Source organism: Diachasmimorpha longicaudata, chromosome 3 (genome assembly GCF_034640455.1).
Source record: "Diachasmimorpha longicaudata isolate KC_UGA_2023 chromosome 3, iyDiaLong2, whole genome shotgun sequence".
NCBI classification, from domain to species: domain Eukaryota; kingdom Metazoa; phylum Arthropoda; class Insecta; order Hymenoptera; family Braconidae; genus Diachasmimorpha; species Diachasmimorpha longicaudata.
Window position 1 is genome coordinate 4,503,392 of NC_087227.1, and position 11,270 is coordinate 4,514,661.

Consider the following 11,270-nt stretch of genomic DNA (forward strand, 5'->3'; position numbering starts at 1 on the left):
AGTTTAATTAAGCTGATTTTCAATATGATCTGTTATAGTGATAAAATGAAGATCCCGTCCCAATTTTAAGATGATGGCGTCCATTTTTGCTCGGCCAACAAAATTTTGTTCTCAAAAACTGAAAAGTAAAAGTGACTTTGAAAAGAATTATTACTTTCAGGGTTCACTTTTCTATTTTTGATTGATTCTCATAAATCCAATCATCACGAAAATGATGAAAAAGGAAAACCGAATACTTTTCTTCGGCGATATTTCGAAAAAATGTTTTATAAACAAATTACGATTTAACAGCAATGGCTCGACCAATCGGACTGAATCTGGGTCAAGAGTTAGCCCTTACTTTCCCCCACTATCTTACAAAATTTCAAATTTTTTTGAATTTCTTTACCCATTTATATCGTTTTAAACAGACATTTTCAAAAAATTAAGGTTTTTTCCGACGATTCCCCATCCTTTTCAATCGAACTTACATTATTTATTTTTTGAGTCGGAATTGGACCATTGCAATGCTTTCATTCAGAAGCAAAAAATCGTAAGATCCAAAAAAAAATTATAACCACAATTTTATTATCTTTTATAATTCGCTTTATCGCGGTTGATTTATTGAATCGTAACCATTCGATATTTTATATTGAGCTGCACAAAAACAATGATCTTGCGATTGTCATGATTCAGTGGTTGTAACCACAAAGTTGAAAAAAAAAAAATTATTTTAGTGGGATTTGAGACATTGAGTCAAAAAATTCCAATGCAAAACCCTCAGGAATTTTTTATATTTTATTGCCTTGTGGTTTTGATGCTTTTCACGATTTTACAAAGACCATAAATGTTATTTTATCCCGGAAGGATGAGTTTATGGTCTTGAAGAATGCAACAGATGAATAATTAAACTATAAAAAGATGAAACATAAAGTCATTTGATTTTTTTTCTTTATAATTCTTGACATTCCTTCGCTGTTTTTCCTAAATAGCTCGAGGCCATTTTTCATATAAATTTTCATTCTTATTATTATAAATTGTGATTGTCATTATTACGATGGAATTCTGATTGCATTGGTAGTCGTCAATATTATGAGACAATTGGTTAGAGATTATGAATTATGCAACTTTGGAGAATGGCGAGAATTAAAATTTTTTTTTAAGCTATGATTAAACGAGCTTTTACTTTTACGTGTCTTTCCTCAATATTGTTATTGAAATTAATGATTCAATTGATGTTTCAGGTTGGAGGACACACGAGACTACTGCTGCTCAATCAAAGCACTATTTGTAAACCTTTAAACCGTCGGGAGCTCGATTTTTACCTAAACATTCCTCAGGATATACAAATGTTCGTTCCAAAGTTCAAAGGTAAATATAAATAAAAAAGGCAAAAAAAGCCATTCACTCCATTTACTATTTTTTACAATTTTGTGATAATGTGACATGACATTTTCTTCTATTTTTCCTAATTTCCAAAGTTGTCTCAAGATTTTGATCCTTTTCTTCATCTTGAAGAAGCATTTTTCTCATTAAACCCTTTATTGTTTACCTATTCTAAAGAAAATTTGATAAATAATACTAGACAGTCGATTGGGCAGATAATTTAATAAAAGATTTATTCATATGATTTTTTATTTGAAATCGAATTACTAACAGCGTAAAATAGAGTAGTGCAAAACAAAATTATGTTGCTAGTGTGTAAAATTGCACTTTTGCTCAGGGACCTGTAGCACACCCTATTAATTTCTTACCTCTGTTGCATTCACTGTTGGATATAGTAAAATTATTATTTTTATGCACAACAAAAGTATAATAAAAAAAACTAATCGCAAATCGAAGAGAGAAGGGAGTAACTCAATTTTTAAAAATTAACAATTGAAGTCGTGTTTCTAATAGATTATATATTAGATAATATAATAATATAATATATGATACTGTTATTATCTGAGTAATTTTCTGTGGTGTCCGGTAGCTCAGCCGGTAAAAGTTCCCGGAAATAGGATTAACACTTTGAATATCTTCACTAGAAATAATTTCCGTCCACCTTCGACCGTTGAAGGAAAATAGAGCTAGTAATCATCATAACAATCAGCTATTATATTTTAGCATATCAGAAAAAATCAAAAAATCTTTTTCTTCCTTTCCTTTTTTTTCTCCCAAGTTATAAAACTAAATTGAGTTTGAGGAAACTTAAATACCCTCATTAATCTTTTTTTTGTTTAATTTATTTTCATATTTTTTTTCTTGCAAATATTACAAGAAAAAAATATAAAGAATAAAAATATAAATAGTACACAATAATAGTTTACATTTTATATACAGATAGCGATGATAACTCGTTTCAATCTTAATAACAACAAAAAAAGATCTTTTTCTAATTTGTAATACTTAAAAAACTTGAGAGTCTCTATGGGCCTAAAGTTTTCAAAATTATTAAAATACCATAAATCAATGTTTTTTCGTAGGATTTTTTTAAGGCTGTAAACATTGTAAATCCTGGGTGTTTATAAATAAAAAAACCTGGTTGAATGAAAAAATAAGAGATCACGGCGCGATACTGGGGACCCGGGTTTGATTCTCGACTGAGTTGAACCGAAAGTTTTTTCTCTCTAATTTTAATTCTCTTCAAATTATCTATACAATATATAATACATAATATATAGTTAAAAAATGGAAAAAATATTGTGGATAGGGTTTTATGTACCTTTGTCACTAAAAAAATCGCCCAATGTGAGGACGTGGGTCGTTTGAGCCTCCAAAAGCGCCTAAAATGTGAGGTTTTTGAACCTTGTGATGAAAATCTCTTTATTCACTACTAACATTACTTGATTATTCACGTGACGTACTCAGAGTCTTTTTACATGGCTTCACGTTATCAATGACGCACATGCACCGCCAGCAAAATAAGAAATGATGGAAGAAATAATTGAGTTCAATGAAATAGTTGATTATCACTCCCCCATTGATTTAGCCCACGTATTCGACATATGTCAGTCAACTAAAGAATAGGTGAATACATGTGTCAAGAGCGAATTCATTACTCGAAATCGATACTCAATCGAGTCAACGTCATCGTATTACTCCCTTCGACCTTGAAATAATTATTTTCTCGATAAAAAAAAAGTCTGTGGGTGAATAAACAGTTGCACTCTTCGTGTCACTTTGAATTTGTGAATGAATGTTTTTTTGTACGATTTTTATTGAGAGTATGTTTGTGGCATCATTATCGCTCTCTGCAAAACCGTCTGGTGGTGATTTATGTTATCAGCTGCAGCAGTTCTCAGATAAATTGAAGCAATAACTGTTGGCAGTTCTGGGAATATCTGGGATAAAGGACTTCATTGGAGTTCCTCAAGATCAGTTACCGTATTATTTTTCATATCATTTATTAAAAATATTTTTTATTTTTACAAAACCAACGAAGAATGAATAAATGAAGGTATCAATACATCTGATCAGATTATTTTTTAAATCTGAAGAATGATTTTCCAAAATCATTGTCTACATGAAGAGAAAAGTCGCAGAAAATTTCACAAAAATCTAGGACAAAATACCAGAATAGTGGAATGTGTTTTATTCACACACCAAAATTCCTGTCAACACTATAAATTTTGGGATATATTTTGTAATTAATGATATGGGGCTTCGTAAAATTTTACAAAACAGCACTATAAAATTTGAAGGTCCACCATCTTTTATTTGAATTTAAATGAAAAATTGCTAAAAGCTTTTTAAAATTCCTTTAAAAGCCCTTTATTTTATTACACGGAGAAAAAAAATGCTTCAAAAATTACATGTCGGTTCCGTAATCTCCCAGTTAAAACAATATTCGGTAAAAATTACGGAACAGTTACGCCCTTTTTCAGTGAACTTGCAGGAACAAGTCCAAAACGTTTCAGAAAAAGTATCAAATATTCAGAGAAAAAATACGTAACTATTCCATAATTTTTACTGAATACTATTTGCACTGGCTGATTACAGATTCTGGCTCCAGACTCTTCTGAAGTCAGTAGTTTGTTCCGAAATCGTAAGACAGTACAGCAATTTTTATCGGAATTACACTATAAAAAGTCCTAGATTTTCACTCCCTATTTTTTTACTATTTTTTTCTACTTATACGTACATTAACAGAAAATTAACGTAGATTTTACGAAATGTATCTACTTAAACACAAATTCTTTCGTATCAAAATAGAATTTTATTTTTTCAACGTTTTAAATCTGCATTTTCACTCACTATCACTCTGTGAAATCTTCCGATAACGTTTTACATGATCAATCCCCTCCTTACAAAAATATATCACAAACATTTATCAGTAAATCTCATAATTCTGAAATTATTTATAAAAAATTTACACGAGTATTTCGACGGCCTCAGCCTGCACTCGATCTTAGTTTCTTACGAAATTAATTGCTACATCGATGATTCATCTCCTCGATCACACCACGGAAACTTATATCGTTGGCTGATGTAATTTCTGAAATGATAGTGTCTGTGAGTAGTTGTTATCACCGTCTAATAGGTGCAAGTGACAAGCCAACATTCACCGTCATCTGAGTAAATTTATTTAGGAGTTTATTTTTGTTTGTTTATCAGGCTTTCGTCTGGGTTTTTCTTGATTGCCTTGATAGATAACTGCTTGCTGGTTATCGTAGATGATGAAGCAATCTCAAGTGTAATCAAAAATTAATCAAACCCTGGATTTGAGTCTAGTTCAATCACAGGAACGAATGGATATCATTGCACCATCAAACTGCAGATGCAGTTATGAAGAGAAACCCCTAAATCATGTTCTATGTCAATGCCCTTTGTACAATAACTTTAGACACATTGTAGAGCAAGCAATCAGCGTCAAAAAGAAAAGAGGGTCACTATTCTTGTAGCTCTACTACAGGAATACTGCTAAGATTTGATATAAGAACTGGAAAATTCTGAGAGAAACAATAGTTACCATCAATGGGATTAGAGCCAACCATTAACACTTAGCAGTCTCCTTGGGAAGAATTGGGATCAATGACACCATGGGATCATTGATCATTCTCATGGGATTCGATGGGATCATTGATCATTGGGATCATTGATTATTCCAATAGCTGCAGCTGCTTCTCTGGAGCATCTACCCAGACATTTCATGACGTCCTTTGACATTATCCAAATATGTAAAGTAATTAGTATGAAAAAGAAAAAAAGGTTTAGGATTCTTTTAGCTCTACTGCAGGAACACTGCTAAGACTCCTAAGACTTGGTATAAGAACTGGAAAATTCTGGGGGAAATAATAGTTACCATCAATGGTATTAGGGCGAACCATTAGCACTTAGCAGTTTCTCTAGAAAGAGTTGGAATAATCAATGATCCTATGGGATTATTCATTATTCCAATAATCAATAATCCTATGGGATCATAATGCCTTAGGTTTGATACTGCATCAAGCCAGACATTTCATTATGTCCTTTGCCAGTGTCCTAAATATGTAGACCAACTATAGGAGTTAGTTCACAATCTAAGTGAATCGAACTGTACGCGACTATTGACAACTGGAAAATTTCCAGTTACAGTTAATAAACAAACAGCAAATTTATTTGTAAATATTTGAGAGGCTGTAATTTATGAATTTAAATCGAATTAGTTCATAAGGGAAAGATGTTAAATAGCTATTGTAACGTGAATGATAGTGTAAATATGTCATTATATGAGCAACGTCACTTTAAACTGATTAAAAACAATTAATGAATGAATAAAAAACTAGATAAATTATGTACCTAAAAATCAGCAACACTAGAATGTTTCCTGCATACTAAACACGGATGTTTTTAATTAGACTAGATGAAGGCTTTTTGGCGATAATCAATGAATCACTTAATTTTTCGGAAACGTTCCTTGAACATGTGAAACTGACAAACTGTCAACAACTCATATTTAATAGGGAGTTTGTAAACAACTCACACGTATGTACACCAGCTTTTGAACATGAAATATTTATGCAAATTGAATTATCTTTGTTTAGAAACGCTTGAATAAATAAATAAAAACAAGCAGGCGACCGAAGTGATGTGAATTATCTCAAAATTTATCTTGAAGGCCGTGAGAGTTTTCAGATATGATATAAAAACATGTTTTTTGGCGTTTCATAACATTCTAGATAACTTGCAATTAAAATTAGAGAATCGAAAAATTCGTCAAATGCAAGCCTTCCATATGGAAGCAAAAGCTATCCTGATGAGATGATTATTCAGTCTGTCAAGTCATCTTTGCAATGCTACTTGCAAAGCTCTTAACATGCTGAGATATCAGTTGAGTGAACCGGAAACGTGATGCCAACGATTTTTTACCACAATTACAAGGACAATTTTCAGAAAAAGCACTACAATATTTGCTAAAATTTCTAGTAATAGATAATTATAACCAAAGAATTGTTATTAAATTTAATTCTTAATATTTGACAGCGATAAGAATTATAAAAAAATTGTTTTTTGCTACAGTACAGTAATAGATCGATCAATGTAAACAATACCTTACTCGCCCAATCATTACTGCACTAAGAAACCATTTAATTTCGTTAATTAAATATTTTTCTGGAAAAAATTTAAAGCGGATTTTCGAATGGAAATTTCGACCATTTGTTTCTCGAGAAGAAATATCTGTGTCAAAGAGATATTTTTCTGTCAATGTGTCGGTGTCCATCGTAATTAATAAAATATATAATTGCAGGTGTTATCTCAGCGTCGAGTAGTGGTGGTGAAGTAGAAAAACGTTACAGTCCGAGTTTCCGTGACCCTGATGCACCAACTCCCCAGCCTCAAACAACAGCAAAATCATCATCAAAGCGTAAACGCGACGATGTTCTCAGGTAAAATCTAAATGTTCCACGAGTCCCCCACATCTGATCCATTTGATTCTGTTTCAATTTAATTTAATTTAATCACCAATCAATTTATTGTATTTATCAATGAATAATCGTGCTACAAGCCCAGTGTTACGGGTTATAACTTTTTCTTATTTCAAAATGCAAAAAAAAAATGCCAAAAACCTGTAAAAAAACTAGGAAAATAACGTCAACTTGCAGTAGGGGCACAGGTTTTATCCACCGACCGGCACGACTGCTATCACGCACACGACCGGTGGCTCTCGTGGTGGCCAGAGTGATGATGTTCAGACAATGGCGATTACCGGCAATTAAAACGGCCGCTTTATATCCCTTGGGTACAAATGAAAAAAATTATTTTATAAATCTGACAAAGATAATCAACAAAATATCGCGTCTTTTCCTTCATTTTTTTTTTCTTTCACAATTTATTTACTCATTTTTTTTTCTTCAAATTATCTTTCGACATTCATTGGTTCATCATTAAATCATCTATCACCTGAATCTTCAGAACACAAAATTTCTCATCAATTTCCAATATATTTCTATTCATTTGGTTTTTCCTTCATGATTCGTTAATGAACATCTTTGTTGATGATGAATCAATCGAATAATATTGTCTTATTAATTGAAAACTCATTTTTTTCTCAATCTATTGACGAAGTTCAGACTTTTTTGTTTTATATTGATTGATAACTAATAAAATATGAAATTGTTTGAAAGTATTTAAAGTGATGATGAGCGTATAATATGATACGTGTAAAATTCATTTGTCATTTTAATTGTAAATAATTATTTTTATGGTGATTTACTGGAGAAATAGATGATTAATGGATTTTTGGGTATTTTCAGGATGAAAATTCATAGAAAAAATAGTACGACTGACGTGCTCAAGCCGGGAAATCATCTAGAGCCCAATTCATCGAATAAACAATGTATCCTTTTAATACCAACGTCCACACTGTAATTATAAACAATTCTTGACAATTAAAAACCACTGCATTTGAGCAATTTTTTAATCTAATTGATTTGCTCGATTAACTTACATTTTCCACTATCAATATGATTATTATTGTCATCCTACGTATACATGTGAACAAATATAATTGTTAATAAAAACATGCTGTTCTCATTCTCAAGACAATTTGACAATTGGCAGCGAAAATTTGTTCATAGAGATAAGAACACTGAAATGTCTAATGACTGAAAGTAATGATGGACTTCCTTGACTTGTATTTTAATCAGATTTTTTATTACTGGAGAATATTACATCACGGTATACTCATCCGTGCATACTGGACCTTAAGATGGGCACGAGACAGCATGGAGATGACGCATCGGCGGAAAAACGTAGTAAGCAAATTGCCAAGTGTGCAGCCAGCACGTCGGCGTCATTGGGAGTCAGATTATGTGGAATGCAGGTAAATTCGTGTGAACATCATCTCCAGGTTATGCATTTCCATCGTCCAAGAGTCGTTCAAGATTTATTGATCAATGTTCCTCGCAATTATTTGATTGAACTTGTTACTAATTTATTGTCGGATTTTCCTCTGCACCTACTCATTAATGAAATCCTTCTTTCCTTAATTGAAAAAATTACGTAACGTTTTATGTCACCGTTTTATTCTGCTGAGGTATTGTGTAATGTAATGTCATTTTCAATGAGTTTAATTATCATCATATAGTAATATACTATATAACATAAGTATACATTAAACTTATCATTCAATCAAATTCATTTTATTTATAATTAAAAAGTTAGATATTTATTAATTAAATTGATATGTATACATATTTTTTTCAACTTCATTTTCACATCATAATTCATTTTTTATAATTATAATTTTATTGAATGGGCAAGTTAAGGGGTATGTAGGGGGTTTAATTGATATGTTATGGAGCACACACTCCTTTTTTTGTATTTGTCATTTCATTGAACTACAAATATCTATTTAATCCTCATGTCTTTCGATTTATTTCCCCAATTAAATTTCAGTTTTTCAATCTCCCTATTATTTTACTTTGTGCAGATTGAGATCTTGCAATGGAATTAAAATGATTTTTAATGATGTAATTCAGCCAATGTAATGTAATCACATTCTCTTGCTACCGAAATAATTTTATTTGCATATGGAAACGGTACGGAAGCATCTCAGCGTCTTTACAATGTGTGATGTTGCTACACAGTGGTAACTCGCTTGCATCGTCATTCACCGAAGATCAAACATGATTCAGGCACATCAGTGAGCTAAGGGATTATTTTTCGGGGGTAAACGTAGAATCCAAGACCACTAAAATAATTTTAACGATTTTCAGAGGGACTCGGTCACTGAGAAAAAGCAATTCCAGTATTTAATTTTAAAAAATCTAGTGAAACCCACGGATTATTTATTGGTTGAGACCCTCGGGGTGTTCCAATAGTGCCAATGGAATAAGTCCTAGAGGATACGAAATATCTGGGCTTTTTTAATGGATTATGTGAATAAAAAATTGATTTTCTTCACAGGTCTATCAAGCAGACTCAGATCTCTACGCCAAACGTGACAAATACTGGGGGCGTGAGCTCAACGAGGAGGGCTTTAAAAATGCTCTGTACCGTTTCTTCCACAATGGCTACTGCCTCCGGACACCCGTCATTCAGCGAGTGATCTCCCGCCTGGAGGCCCTCCGACGAGGCATTGAACGCCAGAGCAGCTATCGTTTCTATTCCTGGTGAGTGAACCGCTTCTTTTCCACCAAATATTCATCAACAAGATAATACAATATACCAATTGTTTGGTTCAGTATTCAGTTTATTTCCTTTGATGTTACGAATGTCTTTCTTTGTTTACATCGGCCCCAGCCATTTTCTCTCTGTTTCTCCTTCCTAATATTTATAATATTTGAGGGACAATTGTTATAACTAGTATCACGTGTTTATCTATGTATATATTTTAAATTTAAGGTTCCATTCTATTTTTCTTGGTTGACGTGCACTGGTTTGTCCTTTGACTAGGTATTATTCTTCCACCCAAACAATATTTGAATGGTAAAAAAGATGAAAAACTCAATCAACTGATGAAGAGAACAAAATCAGAAAAATATATTAAAATGTGGAGCAAGGCCCTCGGGCGATGGTTAGTTGCAAAGTCTTAGAGGGACTTGCAACGAAGTCCATTGAAAATAGATAAATAAATAAATAAATAAATATATCAAAATTCATTACAGCAGACATGACAAAGAATGTTATTCCAAATCGAGAATAAGGTATCATCGAAAACAATGTACACAATGTAATTTTATTTGTCAAAATGCCTATCACAACATTTAACTAATTGTTGGATTTGGAAAGTTCTAACAATTAATACATTAGTTTATACAACTAAATTTCAATTTCGGGAAAAATATTGTGCTACTGCTAATAGACTATTAAAGATGCATTGAATCTTCATCTTTAAACCAAATTACAACTCAGTTCATCGATTCGTTTCATTCAATCCATTTTATCACACCTCAAATCCTGCTTTCACTACTCCCCTCCCAGCCCCAATAAACCAATGAAAATAATTACATCCAAATCTGTAATACTCCTCAGCTTCAAGAGAGGTGGAAGTCCTTGGGACTCCTCTCATCACTCTACGATCACGGTCATGTATTGAAACAATCTCTATCAAGTTCCCCAAAGCCTGGAAGACTGAACGTAATGTTTTTCTTTCAGCTCGCTCCTAGTTGTCTACGATGGCTACCAAGTGTCGAACTACAAGACCCGTTCACGAAGTCCTCTGACGACCCTCGGTGTCGAAGAGGAATCGAACGAATCCAACAGTTTCATGGATAATCACCAAAGCAGTTCCAACTTGTACCTGGATGACAATCAGTTACGATTGTCCAATGATTACCACTCGGTCCATGACGAGGTCAATCCATCGACACTTCATCGTGCCTTTGGTGAAGCAGCAGCAAGAGGTGCTAAACATGCCACTGGATTCTATCCTATTAGCGAAGAAACTGTCTTCATGGATCCACCTTCCGATCTTCTTAATGCAACTGTTGTCCCTTCCCAGACTTACGAAAACTGGATTGGATCGTACAGTAATACTGGCAGTAGCAATACTTCAGGTGAGACAGGGCAATAGTATGTCATCCACTGCCGTCTTCCAGTCCCAGACGTGGAAATAGCAAGAGAAACTAATGGAGGTCGTTGCTACCACGTCTGGAACTGGAACGACTGTTAGATCAACGTCACTGACGTGATTTTTTCGGATGTAGGACTCCAAAGTTTAATTATGTGTTGGCTGAAGTGTGTACGTATTTACGCGGCCATCGGAAATGGCGACCTCGTCGAAGAGTGCGAGTATGAATGGGACCAACCAGCCCCCGTTGTCGGAGACGGGATTTTGGGCCAGGGACCTGGTCATCTTTCCAAAGTAACTCTGTCCTGGTTGG

At 33.3% G+C, this 11,270-nt stretch overlaps 1 protein-coding gene across 1 annotated transcript in view; it reads left to right on the forward strand.

The window, feature by feature from the left end:
* LOC135159980 (uncharacterized) overlaps nucleotides 1–11,270 on the forward strand; it is a 34,844-nt gene that overhangs the window by 15,361 nt on the left and 8,213 nt on the right. The window contains exons 2-7 of the mRNA XM_064116080.1: nucleotides 1,224–1,350; nucleotides 6,692–6,830; nucleotides 7,698–7,780; nucleotides 8,091–8,266; nucleotides 9,352–9,557; nucleotides 10,543–10,943. Coding sequence (XP_063972150.1) covers nucleotides 1,224–1,350; nucleotides 6,692–6,830; nucleotides 7,698–7,780; nucleotides 8,091–8,266; nucleotides 9,352–9,557; nucleotides 10,543–10,943 — 1,132 coding nt within the window. The remainder of the gene's footprint in view (nucleotides 1–1,223; nucleotides 1,351–6,691; nucleotides 6,831–7,697; nucleotides 7,781–8,090; nucleotides 8,267–9,351; nucleotides 9,558–10,542; nucleotides 10,944–11,270) is intronic.